Source organism: Littorina saxatilis, linkage group LG16 (assembly GCF_037325665.1).
Source record: "Littorina saxatilis isolate snail1 linkage group LG16, US_GU_Lsax_2.0, whole genome shotgun sequence".
Classification (NCBI taxonomy): Eukaryota; Metazoa; Mollusca; class Gastropoda; order Littorinimorpha; family Littorinidae; genus Littorina; species Littorina saxatilis.
In genome coordinates this window covers 33,867,298-33,893,501 of record NC_090260.1, presented here as the reverse complement: position 1 = coordinate 33,893,501, position 26,204 = coordinate 33,867,298, and the positions used below count along the sequence as shown (strand labels likewise).

The 26,204-nt window shown below is 42.9% G+C and overlaps 1 protein-coding gene across 1 annotated transcript in view; it reads left to right on the top strand.

Moving 5' to 3' along the window:
* The first annotated feature begins 10,077 nt into the window (after positions 1 to 10,077).
* LOC138950892 (uncharacterized) overlaps positions 10,078 to 26,204 on the top strand; it is a 28,735-nt gene continuing 12,608 nt past the window's right edge. Inside the window, exons 1-3 of the mRNA XM_070322594.1 lie at positions 10,078 to 10,140; positions 12,406 to 12,701; positions 13,408 to 13,593. Coding sequence (XP_070178695.1) covers positions 10,082 to 10,140; positions 12,406 to 12,701; positions 13,408 to 13,593 — 541 coding nt within the window. The 5' untranslated portion in view covers positions 10,078 to 10,081. The remainder of the gene's footprint in view (positions 10,141 to 12,405; positions 12,702 to 13,407; positions 13,594 to 26,204) is intronic.

Below are 26,204 nucleotides of genomic sequence, written 5' to 3'. Positions count from 1 at the left end.
GAATCGAAACGAGGGTCGTGGTGTATGTGCGTGTGTCTGTGTGTGTGTCTGTGTGTGTGTGTGTGTGTAGAGCGATTCAGACTAAACTACTGGACCGATCTTTATGAAATTTGACATGAGAGTTCCTGGGTATGAAATCCCCGAACGTTTTTTTCAATTTTTTGATAAATGTCTTTGATGACGTCATATCCGGCTTTTCGTGAAAGTTGAGGCGGCACTGTCACGCCCTCATTTTTCAACCAAATTGGTTGAAATTTTGGTCAAGTAATCTTCGACGAAGCCCGGACTTCGGTATTGCATTTCAGCTTGGTGGCTTAAAAATTAATTAATGACTTTGGTCATTAAAAATCTGAAAATTGTAAAAAAAAATAAAAATTTATAAAACGATCCAAATTTACGTTTATCTTATTCTCCATCATTTGCTGATTCCAAAAACATATAAATATGTTATATTCGGATTAAAAACAAGCTCTGAAAATTAAATATATAAAAATTATTATCAAAATTAAATTGTCGAAATCAATTTAAAAACACTTTCATCTTATTACTTGTCGGTTCCTGATTCCAAAAACATATAGATATGATATGTTTGGATTAAAAACACGCTCAGAAAGTTAAAACAAAGAGAGGTACAGAAAAGCGTGCTATCCTTCTTAGCGCAACTACTACCCCGCTCTTCTTGTCAATTTCACTGCCTTTGCCATGAGCGGTGGACTGACGATGCTACGAGTATACGGTCTTGCTGAAAAATGGCATTGCGTTCAGTTTCATTCTGTGAGTTCGACAGCTACTTGACTAAATATTGTATTTTCGCCTTACGCGACTTGTTTGAAGTTGAGAAAGGACCTCAAGAAAAGCGTTTTCAATCCAGGACTGGACTCTTTCTACACCATCAAACCTGTTTAAAATGCATAAAATAACATTATTTACTTTTTTGGCACTGCAAATCTTAAAACACACACACAGACACACGCACGAACGCACGCACGCACGAATGCAGATACACACGTCACACAAGCACGCACATACATGCAAGCACGCACGCACGCACGCACGCACGCACGCACGCACACACACACACACACACACACACACACACACACACACACATCGAATATCTCCTCGTAGGCTACACACACACACAGTAAGCATAGGTGAAACTGTGCAAGAAAGCGAGACACTAGATCTAGATCTGTCTGTCTGCATGTTATGTAGCCTACTTACAGGGACACGACTGCCAACTAGTCTCGGCCCGCTTAAAATAATAATGACCGAGACTTTCAGTAATTCCTTCGCGTGACGTCTAACCCTCTTACGCCATAATGTGACGTCTTCAAATGACGAAATGTTAAAGTTTCTACCACAGACATACACACGCACGCACATACGCACGCACGCACGCACGCACGCACAGACAGACAAAGTTACGATCGCATAGGCTACACTTACGTGAGCCAAAAAACCCAGCTGTATTCTAAGATTCGACCGGAGAATCTAGATCTCTGATTCCTTTCTTTCTCTCTCTCTCTCTCTCTCTCTCTCTCTCTCTCTCTCTCTCTCTCTCTCTCTCTCTCTCTCTCTCTCTCTCTCTCTCTCTCTCTCTCTCTCTCTCTCTCTCTCATGCAGCGATGTTCATTTAAAAAGACTCAATTCCCTGCATCGCCGAGCTGCAAAACTAATTCTGCATGATTTGAATAGGTTCACGGATGATAAACTAAAGCTCTTGAATTTCCTCCCCTTGAAAGATCAGTTGACGTTAAACAAGGCTGTGTTCATGTATAAAATTCTAAATGACGACTGTCCTAAATATTTGCAATCACATTTCAAACATGCCACAAAATGATATGGGTCCCAAAAAATCATCCCTCCTATACCTCGCATAGACCTCTACAAATCGAGCTTAGCCTTCTCGGGAGCGTTTCTCTGGAACTCCTTACCCCAACAGATAAGAAATGCAACTTCAGTGAAAATGTTTAAGAGACAGTCACGTTCACACATCATTCGTGAATGAAATGTCTTGTTCGATTGATATTTGTTAAACATTTTGTACTAATGTTAACGGATGTGTAGCTGATCGGAGCAACTTATTCCCAAATGAAAGGTATAACTATGTCAATGTAATTTTGTAATTTTTTGAGTTCTCCTTATGTAATTCCTTAAATGCACATTGTGTTGCATTCTGTGCAATGTATTTCTGTATTTTATATGATTGAATTTATATTTGTAATGTGCGTCTGTCTTTATGTGTTGTATAAAGGACAGGTTGGAAGAATAGGCTTTGCCTAAAACCTTTATCCTTTTGTAATAAAGTTCTGAGTCTGAGTCTGAGTCTGAGTCTCTCTCTCTCTCTCTTTTTCCACTCCTCTCTCTCACTATGGCTATAGGTTCCCCCCTCAACTACCGTCCCACCGACGCTGCTAGACTGCGCCTGCCACAGCCTCTATACCTCCATCTCACGGAGCTGGGAATCCTGCAGAGACCACCAACCGTATGGGGCTGTCGCGCCGGCCACTCACAGCGTCTTCGAACCGCACAGCAACTTGCTGCCCTCAACCCTTCTCCTACCTCCACTTCTCTCACGCCCACCACCCCCACCCAATGTACCACTACCCCTCCCCAGCATCCCCCCCACCCTTTCCCTGCTTCCTTCTATCCCTCCCTATTCTCCCACCACCCCTCCCCATTCTCTCACCACCCCTCCCCATCCTCCCATCACCCCTCTCCCTCACCTCCCCACCCCTCCCCTTTCTCCCACAACCCCTCCCCAGCACCCGCCCTCCCCACATCAGCATCCACCCACTCATTCCAAAAACACCCTACACCTCTGCCTCCTCAACTCCCAGTCAGTGAATCCAGAAGGCAAAGCAGATCTGATAGCAGACTACATTATAGAAAACAAGTTAGACGCCCTGTTCATCACCGAGACGTGGCTGCGACCTGGTGATGACCCCAAGATCAAGCAGCCGACCCCCGCAGGGTACAAGACAGTCTCCTTCCCCCGCCCGGCTGGGCGTGGCGGAGGCATCGCCGTCGTCTACAAGGACCACATGCATGCTGCAGCGTCCTTCTCGGACAGCCTCCCCTTCCCCCACACCACATTCGAAGCCGTGGAGATGACGGTCGCCATCACCACCACCCTCACCTTCCTGTGTATATATCGCCCTCCCCCTAACACCAAGAACAAGCTGAAGGACTCTACTTTCTTCGACGAGTTCTCCCAAGCCCTCGACCACTACAACGTGACGTCCCACAGCGCCATCGTCCTTGGTGACTTTAACATCCACTGGGACTGCCCGGCCAACGCTGACACCAAGCGGGCCCGTGCGCTGTTGGACAGCTACAGTGTGGACCAGGTCGTTCCTTTTCCCTCCCAGTCCCGTGGCCACATCCTGGATTGGATTGTCACTCGACCCTCGGACAATCTGGTCTCCAGCCTCGTCGCCAACGACCACCTTGTCTCCGACCACACTGCCATCAACTTCGTCGTCAACATCACCAAGCCAGCACAGAAGCGGAAGATGGTCACACGTCGCAAGCTACGAGACATTGAGACAGATGCTTTTGGAGACGAAGCTGCCCTGCTGCTTGCCCAGCGAGACCCGTCCTCTGACCCCGCCCATTTCTTCAGCTTGACTCTGCGCCAGCTCCTCGACAAACACGCCCCGCCATCCCTATGCGCAGTCTCTGAGCGACAGCCGGCTCCCTGGTTCTCTGAGGACATCACAGCCGCCAAGATCGAGAGACGGCGAGCGGAGCGTGCATGGCGACGCTCTGGCCTGGAGGTTCACAAGCAGATTCTCAGGGATGCGGTGCTTCGAGTCACGCAAGCCATCACTGCTGCCAAGGTCGAGCACTTCCACGACCGCATCGTCAACGCCTCATCATCCAGGGACCTGTTCTCCATCATGTCCTCTCTCCTGGGTTCCTCCCCCGCTGCCGCCTTACCCACTGCTCACCCAACACAAGATATCCCGGAGTTATTCTCGGAGTTCTTCAAGGACAAGATTGACAAGCTTCGGAGAACACTCGATCAGCAGCCCTTCGTCCCGTCCCCACCCTCCCCTTCCTTCTCCGGCTCCCCCCTCACGTGCTTTCAGCCTGTCACTCAAAACCACGTCAAGCGACTCATCACCAAGACGGCCATCAAGACCTGCGAGCTAGACCCCCTGCCAGGCTTCCTCTTCACCAAGTGTCTGGACAAGCTCCTGCCGTCTATCACAGATATCATCAACATCTCCCTGGCCACAGGTGTCGTTCCCGACTGCTTCAAGTCTGCCGTTGTCCGCCCACTCATCAAGAAGCCCGGCCTTGACGTCAACGAGTTGAAGAACTACCGTCCTGTGTCCAACCTGCCCTTCCTCTCCAAGCTTCTGGAGCGTATCATCCTGGAGCAGTTGAGCGCCCACCTGTCTCGGAACTCGCTGATGCCAGTGTACCAGTCAGCGTACCGCCCTCACCACAGCACCGAGACGGCGCTCCTGCGAATCACCACGGACCTCGTGAACGCAACAGATAGCGGTCTCGTCTCTGCCCTTGTGCTGTTGGACCTTTCCGCGGCCTTCGACACGATCGACCACCAGCTACTCGTCGATCGCCTCAGTTCAACGTTCGGCATTCACGACACCGCCCTCTCTTGGTTCCGGAACTACCTCCAGAACCGCTCTCAGACTGTCACCACTGATTCGTTCTCTTTTCAGCCTGTCCCTGTCCGCTTCGGCGTCCCACAAGGGTCTGTCCTCGGCCCTGTCCTTTTCACCCTGTACACCCAACCCCTCTCCCGGGTCATCGAACGCCACGGCTTGAATTACAACTCCTTTGCCGATGACACGCAGCTCCAGAACAGCGCCAAGCCGGAGGACATTGACCATCTCCTGGGATCCATCTCCAGTTGTTTCACTGACATCAAGAACTGGATGACTGAGAACAAGTTGAAGCTGAACAGTGAGAAGGCGGAGGCCCTTCTCGTTGGAACACGACAGAAGATTGCTTCCCTCACTGTGACCGACCTCCAGCTGGATGACGCGACTGTTCCATTCTCCCCTGCTGTCAAGAGCCTTGGCGTCTTTCTCGACTCCACTCTCTCCATGCAGACACACATCTCCTTAACAATAACAATAACAATAACAGCACTTTATTGTCCATTAAAATATTACATAAAAATGGAAATTTTTCTTCGGCACACCCTGTCTGCCTGTGACGATTATAACAACAATTGTATAGGACGACACACATAAAACATAAAAGGGATACAATCAAATATGATATTGCACTATGTAAATTTACCCTCTCATATCACAGGAGTTGGGTTTCACAGCCGAGTAATCACATTACAAATATTTCCCACACACCTTCACACCTTCATCATCAAGACCTGCTTTTTCCACCTGCGACGCATCGCCTCCATCCGTCGCTACCTCACCCACGACGCCTGTGTCAAGCTGGTGATGAGACCACAGGCACTCGACACGAGGTGGGCGGGGCTTATGTCTTGGATGTCACTTGGTTAGGGCATAGATCTATACAGACGTCAAGGGATATCTATGGTTAGGGTGATGGACGGTCGTCTCTATTACAATTTCTACAAGGTAGAAGACTGATTCCTGCGGAGCAAACTTCGCATTCCTGCCATACACAGCTTAGCAAAGCAAAACAACGGCGTGATCTGCTTCCGGGCTCCCGTTTTTCAAACTTTTCAAACTTCGAATTGTACTGATCTTGTCTTGATGAAAAAAACCCATTCTTTCTTGATCTAAAAATGTTTGTGCAACAAGTTGTCAATTTATCATTTAGATTTTAAAAGTTGTGTCTAGCGCCAAAACGAGGCGTCCGATTGTGTTCATGGTAAATCCGGCTGGCCACGCAAAAATAAATTCTTGGAAAAATGCTCGCTCTTAATGGAGGGCACCTAGGATGTTCTCAAGTGGTGAGAGTTTAAATGGTGTTTGTACTGTGTGTAAAAGCCTGACAGTGTCTGTGACCAGAAACTGATGGTTTACGGGAGGCTGAGTGTACCTAGAACGTACGTGTGATATCTCTTGCTCTTTTTTATCAATGAACATAATGCCAACATTAAAGGCACAGTGAGCCTCCCGTAAACCATCACAGATACTGTCAGGCTTTTACACACACTACCTAAAACACCCTTTCATTTAAACACTCACCGAACGGGAACATCCTAGGTGCCCTACGTAAAGAGCGAGCAATATTTAAAGAATTAATTTTGCGGATTGTCTCTCAGACAATCGGACCGTGGTGCGTTTTGGCGCTAGACTTAACTTTTAAAATCTAAATAATAAATTGACAGCTTGTTACACAAACATTCTTAAATCATAAAGATTTATTTTTTCATCAAGACAAGATCAGTACAATTCGAAGTTTTGAAAGTTTGAAAAAAGAAAAGCCCGGAAGCAGGGTCACGCAAGGTCGTGGTTCTCGTAGCAGACGACAGTTTATGCCTATCGCCAGTTCCTCTGAACAGTCAAAAGCCATCGCGAGAGTTCTTGTGAATCACAGCCGTTTGTTTCGTTTCGATTCAGAGGTACATAATAACGTGCTATTGCAGATAAGCTTACAGCGAGTCGCATTTAAATTACAAACTGACGACTACATTGTGAAAAAAGGAAACTGGATCACAAGGGTTCACGATGGCTCAGGGGTAAGATAAACCACGCAAAAATAAATTCTTTGATAATTGCTCGCTCTTTACGGAGAGCACCTAGGATGTTCTCAAGCGGTGATGAAATGAAAGGGTGTTTGTACTGTGTGTAAAAGCCTGCCAGTATCTGTTATGGTTTACGGGAGGCCAGGGGCGGATCAGTTGCTTTGTAAGGAGGAGTGCACTTTGAATCGAAAGTGAATGTGATGGGCGCGAAGCGCCCAAATTTGCTAGGGGGGTCCGGGGGCATGCCCCCCCCGGAAAATGTTTTGGCCCAAAGAAGCAAAATGGTGCCATCTGGTGCCATTTAAACTTAGAAATGGTCATAGAATCAGCTTTCCAATTTTTTTAAAATTTTTTTTGCTGGAGGGGGGGTGCACCTGCACCCTGTGCACCCCCCCCTCGTCCGCCCCTGGAGGCTTACTGTGCCTTTAAGATTGAGCTTTTCAATTAGCGGACTATGCAGTCTGCTAAGTTCAGTCTAGCCAAATGATCTCATTACTTAGATTCCCAGTTAGCTAGCACACTATGAGTACCACATCTCATACCTGTAGGTGGATACTTCCAGACTCTCTAAGAAGTCAAACATGAGTTATTATATTATATATCATATGATCTTTCATCTTTATTCCAAATTAAATCTTTCAGTGAACACTTCCATGTGTTACAAATGCATAACTGTTAATCTGCATTCATAAATATTGGAACACTTTTTCATCACACACAAACCCACACGCGTGCGTGCGTACGTGCGTGTGTGTGTGTTGGAAAAGTGAGGTATGTGCGTGTGTGTGTGTGTGTGTGTGTGTGTGTGTCGTAAAGTGAGGTGTGTGTGCGTGTGTGTCGTAAAGTGAGGTGTGTGTGTGTGTTGGAAAAGTGAGGTATGTGTGTGTGTGTGTGTGTGTGTGTGTGTGTGTCTGAAAGTGTGAGCTATTCGGACGTTTGCCAACGCTCGACTGTCATCGCTTCGCCGCTGGTGTGCTTGGATTCTGTGCTTGAACGGTTCATAACGCCTCATCGTTCTTGTTATTTCTTATTCTATTCAAGCCTCTCCGTCTATACAACCGAACAAAACTGTGTTACGGTTTGCCCGCCGAAAAGTTCCTTCTGTAATATTGGATGACGTTATAAATCGAACAAGAGCCATGTAGTGATATCTGCATGCTCACTAGTCATGGTTATCCATACTGCCTGGCCACACAGCCAGCCTCAGTTTTATCCTTGCCTTCTGCAGCAGTCTGCATTCAGCTATCACAGTGAACAGTCTCTTGCTTTAGTACTCTCTACTTTGTGCTTGTGTTTAACCTTACCTTTTAGTCTTATATTCAATACAGTGTAATCATTACTATACACGCCTTCACAGTGTTGTCTATGTGTGTGAGTGTCATACTACACATACATCATATCATTACATGGTGGCAGCGGAAAAAACAAAGACTTTAAAGTAAGTGTCAAACCTTTTGTTTCAATTGGAACTATCGTTATCGCATCCCGCGATCAGCTTAATTCTATACACTCTGCCTTGATGTTTATAGTACCTAACTGTGTCAGACCCCTTATATTTGCTCTGAAAGTGATGTGAGGACTGGTGCATGTTGTGTGCTTGAACATTAGTGCAATAAAGGTGCTACATTTGAAACAGAGTAAGACAAAGAGAGCAAAAAAAAAACCCTTTCCATAAGGTAGCAGTCCTACGGAAAGCATCTCAAAATGGAACATGCGCCCAAAATGGACTGGACCACGGACAACCCTGCAGAATCTTTCAAACTATTCTCGCAGAGAATTGAACTATATTTCAAAGCCAAGAAAGTTCCCACAGCGGAACAGACAACCCACATCCTCCTTCAGGTCGGAGAAGAAGGGCTCAGGAGATATAACTCCTGGACCTTGACGGATGACGACGAGCAGACCCCAGCTGCCATCCTCAAGCGCTTCAGAGAGCAGCTGGAGCCCTCAGAAAACTTTCGGGTTGCACGCCTGAAGTTAATGGCATTTCGACAAGGCCCATCGGAATCCTTGGACAATTTCGTCAACAAGTGTAAACTGCAAGCGATCAAATGCGATTTCTCAACAGAAGAAAAGCACGATCCAACATGCCCATAAAGCTGAACTCTCTCCCAAACTCAATCAGAGAAGAGCTTCAAGATCGCCAGAACGTACAGAAGATGTACCACGATCGGCATGCCAAAGACCTGCCAGTCCTTCAGCCTGGTCAACAAGCCCGTGTCCAGGACTACCAGACAGGGAAATGGATCCCAGCTACCGTCACCGGACTGAGGGCGGAGCCGAGGTCGTACCAGCTTGCCACGCAACAAGGACAGATGCTCAGGAGGAACAGAGTCCACATCAGAGACGTTCCCCAAGCAGTAGAGGCTACACCCAAACCACCACAACAAGAACCTCTACAACAGCAGTTTCCTTCACAAGCGGGAGCTACAACAACCCGATCAGGCCGAATCGTCAAAGCCCCGCAGAAATTAGACCTGTAGACTCACCGTTTCTATTTGCAGAAACAGATATCCACAGGACTGTTGTAGTGAAGAACAGTAACATATAGTGTAAAAAAATCTTGCAGTCATACGGATACACTTGAACAGACCAACAGTGATATATTGCTACTAGAATATAGTGCATATTCAGTTGCGACTTTCCACAGGACTGAAATTTAGGAAATTCCAGTCTCTGGCATGGCTATCAGATAACGTGCCCCTAGTCAGCTCCCACCAGTGATAGATAACAGATGCCAGTAGCTGGACCCAGACTCTGTACAAACACTACTGCCGTATCTCTCTTTAGGCAGTGCAAAGGAATGCACAGAAAAACTGACATTTGAAGATTTAAAATATTAATGGTTATGATCATTAGAACTTCATGATTGGTGTTACTTAATACATTGGTATCATGTAAAGACTATGTGTTTAAAAGGCTATGGTTTGCCTACATTGCAATGTTTATTACCTAGTACAGCAAAATTACAAATACACCCAATCAACTTTAAAAAGAACTTATTAATAAACAATAGTCTTTTTCTTAAGAAGGGAGATGTAGTGATATCTGCATGCTCACTAGTCATGGTTATCCATACTGCCTGGCCACACAGCCAGCCTCAGTTTTATCCTTGCCTTCTGCAGCAGTCTGCATTCAGCTATCACAGTGAACAGTCTCTTGCTTTAGTACTCTCTACTTTGTGCTTGTGTTTAACCTTACCTTTTAGTCTTATATTCAATACAGTGTAATCATTACTATACACGCCTTCACAGTGTTGTCTATGTGTGTGAGTGTCATACTACACATACATCATATCATTACAAGCCAAATCTATTTCTTCTTGTAGACTTTGTGTGCAAAATGGAGGATAGGTGGACCGAGACTTCCGGCAGTGTTTTTACGAAGATTAAAAAACCGACGTCACCAATATGTAAGGGGATGACGTCGTTTGTGACAAAAACGTATTACATTGACACAGCTCTCAACATGCCTGTCCTGTGAGTATGATTTTTGCGCAATGACTTTTCTTTGTTAATCTTCATTTCTGCAATGACAGGTTCCTTTTTTTCATGGTAAAGATATCAACAGGCGGCTGGTGCCTTCTGAAAAGATACGGCCTTGGTTGGTTCCTCCAGTTATACTGACATTTTGTTTTATGTCTTTTATCCCTGCTCCTTTTTCTCCTGTCTGTATGCCTTCTTCCGTTATTTGACATCGGTAAAGTTTACACCATCACGTTATATTAGTAAGAAGACACGTGTCTCGATTGCAACTTCTCTTGTAATGGAGGAGCTCCACTCTTGTTCTTTTGAGGAGCAAACGGCTGGCATACGGGCTATGCTTTTGGGGGAATCAAAGGCAATGATGATCTTTTGAAATAGCGATATTTTGTCATTTGGTTATGTGTGTCTGTGCAAAAATATCCACGCGGTCGTTTGTGAAATCTAGAAACTAAACTCTAAAGAAATCGTTTTTGTGTTATGGTTTTCTGACAAACGCTCATGTATAAGTCAATGAAAAATTGATAAGGATGATTCAAGATTTCATTCTTAGAAGTAGTAGAACCGGCGTTTTCAGTGTGAGTAAATCACTAAATGTAAAAAATATCAACACGCACGAAATATAATGTCACATATTTGTAGTCAGCTGATGTGGACCTATACCCATGCCATCTAGCAAAAAATAAAGGTGGGTACGGTAAGTTGGAACTTGGAGGGACATTCTTTTGCGTTGAGACGAACACTGAGTAAACAAACTGACAGTGACACCGGTGTGTTCATTCTCTTTCCTTTTCAGGGACATGACATGTTGTTGACAGAAACATGTTGATGGGTAGAGAACGCGTAATGTTCACAGATTCCTGTTGATAGTGACAAAACGCGAAATGTTGTTGACAGATTCCTGTTGATGGTGACAAAACACGCAATGTTGTTGACAGATTCCTGTTGATGGTGACAAAACAAGCAATGTTGTTGACAGATTCCTGTTGATGGTGACAAAACGCATATTAATGTTGTTGACAGATTCCTGTTGATGGTGGCAAAACGCATAATGTTGTTGGCAGATTCCTGTTGATGGTGACAAAACGCATAATGTTGTTGACAGATTCCTGTTGATGGTGGCAAAACGCATAATGTTGTTGGCAGATTCCTGTTGATGATGGCAAAACGCATAATGTTGTTGACAGATTCCTGTTACTGGTGGACAAGCCTGTGCGCGCAAGTGAGCCAGAGCCAACGGCCTGCAGTCAGATTCGTAATGTTGTTGACAGATTCCTGTTGATGGTGACAAAACGCGAAATGTTGTTGACAGATTCCTGTTGATGGTGACAACACTCGTAATGTTGTTGACAGATTCCTGTTGATGGTGACAAAACGTATAATGTTGTTGACAGATTCCTGTTGATGATGGCAAAACGCATAATGTTTTTGACAGATTCCTGTTCCTGGTGACAAGCCTGTGCGCGGAAGTGAACCAGAGCCAACGGCCTGCAGTCAGCTGGAGCACTTGATGATGACAACACTCGTAATGTTGTTGACAGATTCCTGTTGATGATGACAACACTCGTAATGTTGTTGACAGATTCCTGTTGATGATGACAACACTCGTAATGTTGTTGACAGATTCCTGTTGATGATGACAACACTCGTAATGTTGTTGACAGATTCCTGTTGATGATGACAACACTCGTAATGTTGTTGACAGATTCCTGTTGATGATGACAACACTCGTAATGTTGTTGACAGATTCCTGTTGATGATGACAACACTCGTAATGTTGTTGACAGATTCCTGTTGATGATGACAACACTCGTAATGTTGTTGACAGATTCCTGTTGATGGTGACAAAGCGCATAATATTGTTGGCAGATTCCTGTTGATGATGGCAAAACGCATAATGTTTTTGACAGATTCCTGTTCCTGGTGACAAGCCTGTGCGCGGAAGTGAACCAGAGCCAACGGCCTGCAGTCAGCTGGAGCACTTGATGATGACAACACTCGTAATTTTCTTGACAGATTCCTGTTGATGATGACAACACTCGTAATGTTGTTGAGAGATTCCTGTTGATGATGACAACACTCGTAATGTTGTTGACAGATTCCTGTTGATGATGACAACACTCGTAATGTTGTTGACAGATTCCTGTTGATGGTGACAAAGCGCATAATATTGTTGGCAGATTCCTGTTGATGGTGACAAAACACGTAATGTTGTTGACAGATTCCTGTTGATGGTGACAAAACGCATAATGTTGTTGACAGATTCCTGTTGATGGTGACAAGCCTGTGCGCGCAAAAGAGCCAGAGCGAACGGCCTGCAGCTAGCTGGGGCAGTGACCCTTCCTTCGTCTCCCTACAACCTTCCCCCTCTGCGGCTGACCTAAAGATGGAATCGACCTCCCTTATGGACTGCGCTGCACTGTGCTCCACAAATACCTGGTGCTCTTCTTTCTTTTACAACAGTAAACGGTCCCAGTGCCTTCTGTTCAGAGGTTTCTACGTTGACACTGAAGGACTCCAGCAGAACCCGGGTGCTGAATACTACCTCATGGTGTCAGGTAGGTCGTCCTCTCTCTCCCTCCCCCAGGTCGTTAGTGTAAATAAGGAAGAGTAAATATCCTGAGACAGAACCTCTTTGGGACACGACCAGATAGTTTATCACTTGATTTACATTCTATGACAATCTCAGGTTGCTTGCAATCGCTCAAATAATGCTCACGCCAAACAAGTAGGGGGCCTCTTATACATGTCACTTCAAGTTTGTGAAGCGGACTACCATACCAAACTTTATTGAATGCTTTGGACGTATCAAGGAAGTTTTTGTGTGACATAGGATTACAAAAATTATGTTTTTTACTGAATATAGCTCATCAACAGTCATGTCATCGGCAATGACCTATGACACGCAAGGTACAAGGGTTATGATGTTGTTAGAATTCAAAAACACAAATTTCATGCAAAGCTCTCTCTCTCTCATCTGTAAAAACAGATGTTTTATAGTATGCTGTGTGTGTCTTACAAATACATATTCTGTTGGTATCGCGCGTTTTAGTGATTGTTGTCTTGTGAAATGTAGGAGGGTTGTGTCAAAAGTTCGTAGCCTCAATGAAGAGATTGTCAGAGCAATTATATAGCTGTTGTTTATCATTATTTGTATTTTTCCGTAATCCAAAAGCGACGCCGCAACTTTCAGCTTCACGACCAACACCTCGAAGTTTCAAATGGAAGCCTATTAGTATTAAACAATGTGTAATCGTTCCACAGACAGATGTCCCTCTCCAAGTTGTTTCCACCTGAGTCGACAGGACAACGTGTGCTTTCTCTACCTGAGGGAGAATAAAACATACCAGGAGAGCAATGATCTCTGCCAAGGCTACAATGGAAGTTTGGCGATCTTGGACACCCTGAGCAAAAATGATTGGGTTGTCGGTCTTCTTCGTTTGAACAACGGTAGGTAGCTCAAATTGGTAGAGTACTGGACTTGTGGTGCTCGGGTGACGGGTTCAAATCCCGGCCCTGAGGTACACGAGTCAACTTTATATGCAGACTCAGAACTAGAAAAGGTATCCATGTACCACGCCTGTCGAACCACTGCTGCACGGAAAAGACCTCCGTCATTCTGCAAGAAGCGCTTGTAGCTGATTTAATCTAAACACGTACATCGGTAGCATGACTCTTGTTGCTGCTAGCTTTCCATGTGGAGGAAGCGACCCGAATTCACCAGCAATTGGATAATAACGCAACGAAAGTAAAACAACACTTTTGTATTCTACAATGCTTTGTGTCTTCCGCAGCATGCAGGACATTTTAAAAAGCCAGCAATAGGTATAGAAACCCTAGAAAAGGGGTCTTACTCTTAGTTGACAGCAATTAATCACTGGGGACTCCTATAAGCATTTGGTTTAAACAGTGTTTATTCAACAATTCATATGTATTTGAACATAATACATGATCAACAACAAGCTGAAGCTTATGGTGGTGACCCTAACAGGAGAATTTAACATATGGATTACGATAACTTGCGACGAGACTTCGACAAGTACTTTTTAAACCAAAACAAACGAAAAACAAACAAAATGTGCAAACATACATATATACATATTTGACAAAAAGGAAAGGCATAATGGAGACAGGACACAACAAACGAATGGACAAACAATATAAAAGAGAGAGAGAGAGAGAGAGAGAGAGAGAGAGAGAGAGAGAGAGAGAGAGAGAGAGAGAGAGAGAGAGAGAGAGAGAGAGATTCAGATTCAGATTCAAAACTTTAATACAAAGGGATAAAGGTTTTAGGCAATGCCTAATCTTCCAACCTGTCCCTTTTAGACATACATGACATTATACATTACAATTATATATTTATATAACATGTATTGAACAGCCAAACGAATAACTAATTAACTAAGAATTTGTAATCAGGTTAAAAGTAACAAAACACTAGTTATAATAACGTGGTTCATTGATTAATAAAATGATGATTAAGATGTTATGCAGTAACAGTTATGATTTTAAAGCGTAGGGAGAGAATTATTTTTGACAAAGATATTTTCGAACATTTTTTTTAAAAGATGAAAGGGCTTGACATGTTTTACAGTACATTGGAAGTATATTCCACACAAGCGATCCCCAGTAGGATAAACTAGATTTATACAAATCAATGCGTGGGAGCGGTAGCGTATAATTCAAAAGCCTCGCTCTACCAGGAGGACGCTCAAACAGGTCTTGGATGTATGAAGGTGTTTCATGGTTGTACATTTTAAACATGAAAACACTAGCATTTAAAAAGAACTGCTGATGTAGCGGAAGAATGTTCAGTTGAGTGTATTTTTCTTGAGTAGTCATATTGGGATCTCGGTTTAATAACTTTACACCTCTCTTGTGAAGTGTGTTTATTTTCTTTATATGAACATCACTGGCATTGCACCAGACAGTAGATGCATAGCAAATGTGAGAGAGACAGTGTGCGTGGAAAAACATTTTGAGGGCATCCACAGAAACAACGCACCAGAGCTTGTTAAGTAAGAAAAGGTTCCTAGAAACTCGTTTATAAACTGTATCAATGTGAGAGCGCCAGTTAAGTTCATCATCAATTACAACTCCAAGCACACGGTGTTGATGGACTTGAGCAATGCTAACTGTACCATGCATAAGATCAAGGCTCAGAGGCTGTCGCTGGTGTTTTTGTCTTGTGGTTATTAACATGCTTTTTGTTTTCTTAGGATGCAGTGCCATTCTGTTACAATTACACCAATCATTAATATTTGCTATACTTTCTTGGAGTACTTTTCTTATGAGATTTATATCTGTATTACTGCTGTGAAGTGTTGAGTCATCCGCAAAAAGATCAAGTACAGCATTTTCTTGTTTGAGGTGTAATGGTAAATCATTAATGTATAGTCCAAACAGTAAGGGACCAAGGATAGAACCTTGTGGGACTCCACATTTTACAGTGCCTTGTGATGAATATGAACCGTTTAGGTAGACTGCTTGTTTCCTATCTGACAGATATGATGTAAAAAAGGACACAGATGAGCTATTTTGCAGGTAAATAAGTAATTTGTCTAACAAAATAGCGTGATCAACTAAGTCAAATGCTTTCCTGAGATCAAGGAATACCGCTCCAACCATTTCACGATTGTTTATTGCTTTTAGCCAGGTATCACAGAGCCGGGTAAGGGCAGTATGACATGAATGTTTAGGACGAAAACCTGATTGATAAGGATGAAAAATATTGTTTTCTTCAACATATTTAAGGAGATGGGTGTGTATATGCTTTTCCAGGGGTTTAGACAGTATAGAGAGAATAGATATCGGTCTGTAGTTGTCAAGGCTATCGGTGTCTTTTGACTTTGGTACTGGAATAACTTTAGCCGTTTTAAACACTGATGGGAAGACATTCTTCCTGATAGAGAGATTGTATACATGGGTTAAACTGTTTACAATATAAGGAAGTGACATTTTTACAATTTGTGAATTAAGATTGTTTGTGTCCATTGTTTTTTTGTTATTTAGTTTAGAAATTAGTGCACCAACTTCAACGACTGTGATTACAGGTATATCAAACGAGTCAGATGGCAAAAGTTTCTCATTACAAAATTGACTGAGTACTTCAGGCACCTTATAGCCAATCTGATCAGAACTGGCTGAGGAATCAAGAACATTGTCGGTCATAGATAGAAAGTAACTATTACAATCATCAGCAGTTATATTAGGATTAATACAGGATGGGGCTTTGCGTGATTTACTAGTCAGTTCATTCATTGCACGCCAAATCTGACATATGTCATTTTTATCTATTATAAGATTTTGAAAATATTTCTTTTTTGCAAGTTTCACCAATTCAGAAATTTTGTTTCGCATTTTTTTGTAAAGTTCAAACTGTTTAATTTTTTTTAGAAAATCTCGAACTAACATAGCATCTTTAATTTCACCTGTCATCCAGTTCGGTACAGTCGAAAATTTAACTCTTTTCCTGCGGATTGGAGCATGTCTGTCAACAACAGATAATAATGTTCTGACAAATAACAATGCAGCTTCTTCAGGATCAAAACAATTTGACACCAATTGGAAATTTGCCAAACTTAAGTCAAGTAAAAACGCAGACTTGTCAAATTTTTTAAAACATCTATACGTGATATAGGTATGACCTTTTGACATTACCTTTGGTCGTTTACACGACCAAGTGCACGTGATCGGTTTATGGTCACTCATGCAAATATTAGATGTTGAAGCATTTAGAACCATGCTATCATTGTTCGTGTATATATGATCCAGAAGAGTTGAAGACATGCTAGTTACTCTTGTGGGCTCTTTTATAAGTTGAGTAATACCTAGCGATTCAGTTTTGTCAAGCCATTGAGACTGGTTTACTAACATGTTAATATTAAAGTCTCCCAATAATAGCATATTACAATTGCACACGTTGACTTTGTCCATCATATCTATAAAGTCATCAAACCATTCATCCGTGCAGGCGGGATTTCTGTATAAGAATCCAACTAGAATAGGAGATGAATTGTTTGGCCTTACTTCTAGCCAAATACACTCTACACTCTGTGGTTCAAGGTCATGCCGGCGTTTTACAACATGAAAACAATCGTTGTGCACATACACACCGATTCCCGTGTGATTTGGATGAGCAGCATCACGTCTTATAAAAGAATAATTCTGAATCTCAACAGAATCATCATTATGCTTTAGGTTTGACAGTCTTGTCTCTGTTAACCCAAGTAGATGAAGCGATGGTGACGTATTGAGAAGTAAACTGACATCATGCAGCTTGTTCCCCAAGTGATATACGTTCACGTGTCCAATGTTTAATCCACTTTTTGAACGCATATTTATACAGAATGAACACAATTAACTTACAAGGTTATTTGAAAAGAGGCAGCTGACTCAGACTCAGGACTTCGGTTAAAACGAAACCGTTTATATCCTAACACAATAACTGATATTGCAAAAAGCGACACAGATGCACACCGCTGGGTTTAAATGGAAGATAGTGCTCTAGATAGTAGATCAAACATTAACTTTTTGTCGAGGGCACTCAGAGCCTCTGATCTCATGCTCTGTTGATGCAGAGACATATGTTCAGGTCTATACAATTCTGGCAGCTGTTGACGTGGCATATTAGGGAAATGGAAGAGAGGAGGTTTTTGTTCCTGTGAGTGCCATCCGAGGTGCTGATCCAGGTTTCTTGCACTGATCCGAGGGTGGGGCTCAGAAAATACATGTACACCCGGTTGTTGGCTGACTCCCGGAGCAGTTGACAATGCCATTAAAGGTTGAGGAACTTGACCTGGAGGCTGTTGGTGTTGTGGCGGGCCTGAAGTTTTGGGTCCGTAGTGACGTCCAACGAATGATGCAGTCGCTTGCCTTTGAGGACGTGGTTGGGTCTTATCACACCATGATGATATATCATCGTTTCCTCGTTTTTCTGATCGTCCAACATCATTATGATATTGTCTTGATGTTGTTGAATGTTTGTTTTCAGGGATGTTGCCAGAGAAACTACGCTTGATGTTGATAGCTAAGGCACTTGTCCCTCTGTTGTTGGGGTGTAGAGCATCCCTCATCCATCTTGTTTTGATGTCCCCTCGTATGGTGAAAAAGCTGACGTCATTGTTGACAAGATCAATGTGCTGTTGATGACAGAGCTGCATTAAGTTGTCGTTTGATTCATTTATACATGCTGTGATATGTTCATGTTGATCTCGGTGGGGCAATATTGAAGACATGATTAATCTTGCTTTTGGAAAACAGCGCCGAGTGTGTGCAATGATCGAGCGCCATGCTCCTTTTCCAAGGACGCCACCACGCTTGCAGTCGTTGATCCCTACATGCAGGACAACTGTGGTGACGTTGGGATGTATTGCTGTTCCTTTTAGAAGCCCAATAAGTTGTTCTCTGTCAAGGCCAGAAAGAGACAATACTTGTGATCTTTCATTGTCAATGTTCATCTTTGCCTGATGGAGGCCTGACACAACTGAGTCTGAGAGAGAGAGAGAGAGAGAGAGAGAGAGAGAGAGAGAGAGTATACGCATTTGTTTTTAATGCTTTTTCACAACCGCAGCATATGGTAGCCATTCCAAAACCATTTGCAATTTATCTATGACTGACATATGGTTTTACTATATGATTTCCACATGCCATGTCATATGTTTGTCATATGCTGGGCATATTTCTCTGCTGGCCCTGCCCTGCCTCTTCTGACCGGTGGAGACGATGTTTAGCTCAGAGTTGAGACATGAGAATGAGATAAGCGTACTTTGTTCGACCTGCGTATCGAAATGGACAGCTTTTACAGAAAAAAAGAAACAACAAAACAAAACTGTTAAAAGACACAGTCTAAGAAATGGACAAACGGTTATACTGGACTGACATGAATCACAAGTGAATAAAATACGTGGCTTATACCTACCATGCAATACAGTACAGTATTAGTTTATTTATGCCATAAGGGGCAACAAATGTATAATGAGTTACACGTTTGGCATTTTTAAGAACTATAAATGCATACATGAATCGTCTAAAACATGATCAGGTATAAGAAAACAAATACTCCGATTCACTCAATCACTCGTACTACCACGTGAATGTCTCACACACACACGCGCGCGCACGCACGTACACACACACGCACACACACATGCACGCACACACACGCACACACACACACACACACATCCACAGACATACGCACGTACATTTTACACACAAACACGCACATTTTACACACATACGACAAACACATAGACCCAGGGCCGGACTAGGCGAAGAGGAGGGGGAGGGGGGGTTGCCAGTGGTGGCCCAGGGGGATGTCCCACCTGGCGGCAGGGGCGGATCAGTTCATTTTATGGGTGGTTTTTTTCAAAAGTATATTGTGAAGATATGGGTGTGAAGGCGCGAAGCGTCGAGCCGACGGCGCGAAGCGCCTAGCTTGCTAGGGGGGTCCGGGTCATGCCCCCCCGGAAAATTTTGAAAAAAAGGATGAAAAATGGTGCAATCTGGTGCATTCTGAGGATGATCATTACCAGTTTCAGGCAGCAGATTTTGTCACTGATTAATACCCCAAAAATTGAAACTCAATGTAAAATAAAGAAATGCATACCTCATTCAATATTTTTATTTTTTGGCTGGGGGGGGGGGGGGGGGGTCCGGAAACCCTAGAACCCCCCCCCCCCCCCCTCATTGTGGGGGTCAGGGGGCAAAGCCCCCTGAAGCTGATGGGTAGGTCATATTCTGAGATAGGAAAATGGTCGCTCCTTGCATGAAACGGCAATAATAAAAAAAAATTAAATAAGTAAGGTACATGTTTAGGCTGGGGGGGGGGGGGGGGGGTTGCGCAACCCCCATAACCCCCCGGTAGTCCGGCCCTGAGACCTAAGAAATACAAAAATAACAAGAGGCGAAGCCTTCAAGGCTCCCGTAAGAAATCAACAAACAGTAACATAACACAAACTCACTCACTCCGTAACACACACACACACACACACACACACACACACACACACACACACGCACACACACACACACAGTTAAAACTAACGCATCATATCAACTCCATGTATAATTTTCAAAAGAAGGCAAACAGATAAAATGACTAGGGTAATAGGTTAGGTACCTGCCATGTGGGTACTTTTTCCACTGCTGTCCTCAGTCCTATACTTTTTATCAAGACTTGTCACCATGCCGAGTAGATCTAAATTCGGAAGTCTTCATGTGGCTGAGGCATATATCTGACATAAAAGATCCCACGATTGACAAAAGGGTCTTTCCTGGCAAAATTGTATAGGCATAGATAAAAATGTCCATCAAATACCCGTGGGACTTGGAATAAAGTTAAAAAAATTCCATCTCACACGGCATTAAGTCTCAGGAAACATGAATACACGCATGCAGGAAAAAAATAAAAAATATGGGTAGCGCCGTATGTATGGCAGCTCGCTTTCCCCAGGGAGAAAGTAGCCCGAATTTCCATGAGGGTAACCTCACTGGACTGTAAATCGGATCCAATCCAATCCAATCCAAACATAGCGTCGATCTTGTTGTAGGTTAACCTCCTTTCTGAAACAAATGGCAAAATGCGATTAGTTATGATGACTACAACCTACACAAATATAAACAGTGTTTTGAAACAGAATAGTCAGGTTATACAAGCCACTTTACCTATGCAGCATGGTAACCCTACAATATGCGAAACATGTCGACTGCAGCAGCCTGGTTCTTAAAATAATTCTGACGGTCAACACAGCCAGAAATGCCAACAAAGACAAGAAAGGTGTTGCAAGGTAAGCTTACCAAACGTTACATAGCGAATCATATGATAGTGCGTAAACAGCAAACAGTAGATCTACAATCAAAGAGATGATCGAGTCTGGAATGAAACGCGATACAGATCTAGCATTCAAAAACTGTCTTTCACGTTCAAGGAAGTTGTTGCAAAGTACTTAAGACTTACTAAATTGTACAGACAAAACCATGACAGTGCATGTTTTGAATCTGAGGAAAAAATCGTGATCATTTTGACTTTGAGAACAGATTCATTCCGTTTCCTTATATCTGCATGTTCAAGTAAATGGTGGACAGTTTTTTTCGGGCAGAGTAAACTTAACTTGAGACTCTACTGCAAGTCTTGAAATTCACATAAATCGAACCACGAGCAAAGACATCCAAACATTACAGGCACTTTAGATCAACTCATTTCACTAGAGGTGACTGCCTAGCACTGTGTTTGACATCCGTGTCTGCTGAAATAAAAAGAAATTAAAACAAAACGGATTAACAGTAGGTGACACGTTATCAGAGTGGGAGACACTAGATCTGTCTCTGAACTTACCGGGATACGGCTGCAAGATCGACACTGACTGCCGCGCTTTCGACAGCTCTTCCTCGCGTGGACATTGGAAACACGCTGTGCAGATCAAATTGTAGGAAATCTCCCTTTGGTATCTTCTTTATTTACTTTTCTGGAGCTTAGAAACCGAACAACATGAAATCGTCTTCCCCGGCGAATCGGCGAGGTGAGAACTGGACCACAATCCTTCGCGCGACCCCTGACCTGATCTTGACACCTGACCTGCCGTCTACATACCAAACACGACACAAACCAGTCAACTGCTTGTACCCCTTCAAAACCCCCCACCACCCGTTTTCTTTGGATACACGCTTTAACTACACACATGCCGACACAATGTTGATCATTGCTTCAATAATTTGAAGATGGTGCTTGAAAATTAACCACGTGAAATGAGTATTTCGGTGTTTAGCCAAAAATGTTAAAGTTTCTACCACAGACATACATACATACATACATACATACATACGCACGCACGCACGCACAGACAGACAAAGTTTACCATCGCATAGGCTACACTTACGTGAGCCAAAAACCAGCTGCATTCTACGATTCGACCGGAGAATCTAGATCTCTGATTCAACTGATTCAGATAGATCTGTAGTTGTTTTGCAGGAAAATCAATGGCGATTCTGACATCGATCAGTGTTGCGGGTAGTAGTCTACGTAAACTCATTAAAAATGAATGCACATAAATCAAGGACTCTTGTTGGAAAATACAATTGTTTTTGATTCAGATCCTTATTTTGTAGTCGAAATTTTGTGTGTGTGCAGAAATACAAATTTAGATCGATTGCAAGCGTTATAGATTTCATTGTCAGTGTACGTGTGTCACTGTGTCGGAACTGTGCCTCTCGAAACATTCAGTTAGCGTTAGACCTATGCTTTTGCTTTATTTTTATGATGACTCCTTAATTCCTGAACCGAATCATTAAGCAGAGCCTCTTTGTAAACCGCCATAAAACATAATTAAAAGACCGTAATGTGTAAGCGTAAAACTGACTTTTGAGAGGTTCCCTGAAATGCGTCAACTCGGCTAAGATTTCATATCGACGAATGACGAACACAGTACGTGAACAGAGCAAACACATTGCTTGAAACTGTTTTGTTGCATTATGAAGCCTTGTTTGCAGCCACTTAAAAGTCTTATACGACAAGAATGTATTGCATAATTGATAAAAAGAACTTACCAGAGAACTTTCGTCAGGGAAGCGGCTGCTCACCGCTAGGAATTCTGGGTAGTTGAGCACTTTGAAAACTTCCGGTTTACATTATGTTCCAAATAAGGATATCCTACTATGCTGAAATACATCAATGAATTTTCAAACGGCTACACTTGCTCCGTCCTTTCTGATTGGAGGGGGGTGTTTTTTTGAAAGTGTTAGTGAATGGATTAAACATTTTAGCGGTCAAATCTCAATTTCTGTGAGAAAATGTAGACGAGGACCTTTAAGTTCAAAGGATCAAAGACTAGTCAGAATATGGACACAGACGGCTAAGCGCGCTTAGGATCTACCGGTGACTGGACATCTGCATCTCAAAATGTAACTTAGAACAGATAATGGCATTACATAAAACATAAAGCGATCGGCAACATGAACTACAAACACTAGACTGGACAATGACAAAAACGTTACTCTATAATTGGTGACTGGTCGCCCTGTCACACAAGCAAAATGGCTCACCCTACACGGTTTTTACATTTAGTCAAGTTTTGACTAAATGTTTTAACATAGAGGGGGAATCGAGACGAGGGTCGTGGTGTGTGTGTGTGTGTGTGTGTGTGTGTGTGTGTGTGTGTGTGTGTGTGTGTGTGTGTGTGTGTGTGTGTGTGTCTGTGTGTGTGTAGAGCGATTCAGACTAAACTACTGGACCGATCTTTATGAAATTTGACATGATAGTTCCTGGGAATGATATCCCCGGAAGTTTTTTTAATTTTTTCGATAAATGTCTTTGATGACGTCATATCCGGCTTTTTGTAAAAGTTGAGGCGGCACTGTCACACCCTCATTTTTCAATCAAATTGATTGAAATTTTGGCAATGCAATTTTCGACAAAAGCCGGACTTTGGTATTGCATTTCAGCTTGGTGGCTTAAAAAATAATTAATGAATTTGGTCATTAAAAATCGGAAACTTGTCATTAAAATTGTTTTTTTCTTAAACGATCCACAAACAATTTCATCTTATTCTTCGTCATTTTCTGTATCCAAAAACATATACATATGTTATATTTGGATTACAAACAAGCTCTGAAAATTAAAAATATGAAAATTATGATTAGAATTGTCAGAAATCGATTTAGAAACAATTTCATCTTATTCCTTGTCGGTCCCTGATTCCAAAAACATATAGATATGATATGTTTGGATTAAAAACAAACTCAGTACGCTAAAAAGAATAGAGATACAGAAAAGCGTGCTATCCCGCTCAGCGCGACCATTACAGCACTATTCTGGCTTGTCGATTTCACTGCCTTTGCCACGAGCGGTGGACTGACGAAACTACGAGTATGCGGTCTTGGTGAAAAAATGCAGTGCGTTCAGTTTCATTCTGTGAGTTCGACAGCTTGACTAAATGTTGTTATTTCGCCTTACGCGACTTGTTTATTGGTGTTTTACCAGTCATGTTTCTCAAGGCTTGTCAAGATTTGCACAAGATTGGAAAAGTTTTACTTTCAAGAAATTAAAGTTAAAGGTTTGAAACAGTTTCAGAGAACTGGTGTCTTATGTAGTTAAATCAGCAAAGCTGATTGTTTCAGTTGCAGTATGCAACATATAATCCAGGGGCGGATTAGGGGGGGGGGGGGTGGGTTACAGGTGTTCCGGACCCCCCCGGCTGTCCCCCCCCCCCAAAAAAAAAAAATTTGGTCTGTGAATTTTGTGTGTGTTCTGTCTGTAAAGCCGGGGGAAGAGTTAATTGTTTAATTGTCACAGTGTGCGACATGTCTTCCCTCTAGCCATACTATATGATGTCGGGAGCAGATATCAGTGAAGATAAATTGCCATTATTTAATACTATCGTTAAAAGAAATAATGAGTGGCTGCTGACACCAGTTGATCATGTTTAAAATCAAGGATAAGCCGCAAATTGTTTATAAAATAGCTAAAATTCTTCAGCTTCAGGGGGGCTTTGTCCCCCAGACCCCCCAACGGGACCCTGGACCCCAGGTTGTACCCCCCCCCTCCCCTCTGGCTTAATGCTCCGCCCCTGTAATCTGTGTTCCTAAGACAATGATTGTATGTATAAGAGTAGTAGTATTCGCGCACGGACCGGCCCCCATTTTTTTGCGCAGCTGCGCAGCCGCGCAGCCGTATTTTGATAGAAGGTTATAGGTTAAGGTGCCTGTGTTTAAGTAGTGATAAAGAGGGATTGCGTATAAACGGTTTATTGCGTTTTATATTTTGTCATGTGATTTCATGTGCCTGTACCTGTTGCTCGGTACTAATGACCACTCCAGCTGGGGTAATGACAGGATTACTGCCCCCCGGCCTTTTTTTATTGGTGCTTAACGCGGCTGGGTTACTGAGCCGCCTCCTTTCTATTGACAGTAATTGACCCTCCCTCTGTGTTTGATTGCCGGCAGGGGGGTTCACGCACAAGGTTTTGATAGGGTATGTCATAGCCACATAGGTGTTATTTTGTTTTTGTTATTTTGTTGTTGATAGACTATGTAAGAGGTAGGGTTATATGTGTGGTGGGAATAAAATGTAAGTGCAAACACACACACACACACACACACACACACACACACACACACACCTCCGATCACACACACACACACACACACACACACACACACACACACACACACACACCCACACACACACACACACACACATATGCGCACGTTTACACAAGTACTTCCAAACAAGAAGGCACTAAAAAGTCAGACGTAAAGAGTAACAAAACACATAAAACTGCTCACGGTAGCCTTCAAGAATTATACAGACACATAGTTATTAACTTTTCAATATGATCATTTTATTATAAAAAGTGACAACAGTCTTTTGAGTATTAAAAACCAAAAAAATTAACATTTTGCATACACATACATTAAAACAAAAAGCCAAAACATGATTGTCAATGATAATTTTTTTTTTGTATTCAACACCGTCTTGTTGTTTTACACTTGTCTACTTTAGATGTTTTTTTTAAAAAGCCAGGTCCTAGTTTGGTTGTTTGTCTTAAGGACTCCCATAACTTGATGTGGGGTGACTTTTGTATTTTACAATGTTGGGTTATAGTTACCGAGGTCGTTGAAGGTAGACATACCAACCGGTTCCTGGTAGCAGTTTTCAAACAGATGGAAGCCATTTCTGTATACACAATAACGCGAACAGGCTCTACCAGGGGTACACTAAACTTTAGTTCCAGACGCAAACCCCCCACAGCGCACCAACTCAAGCTGATCTCCATCCAACATTGACGGTGACAAGTCGAATACATACAGCGTATAACCTCCGGGATAGTCTTCATAGGCAATTCCGTTACCAGCGTCACTAACACCCACCCCTGTTCCTGTGGTCAAACTAAAGAAACTCCCCACATACTGTCTGTTTTCAAAATCGGGTGTTAGTGGTTTTGCAGAGACTTGTTTTCCAGTAACATAGAGACAGAGGAAATTCAAGTTGTGAGTTTTAAAGTTGAATGGATTTTTGGTGTAGCTATCGTTAAATGCAGCGCTTTCTCCGATCCCAGTCCTAC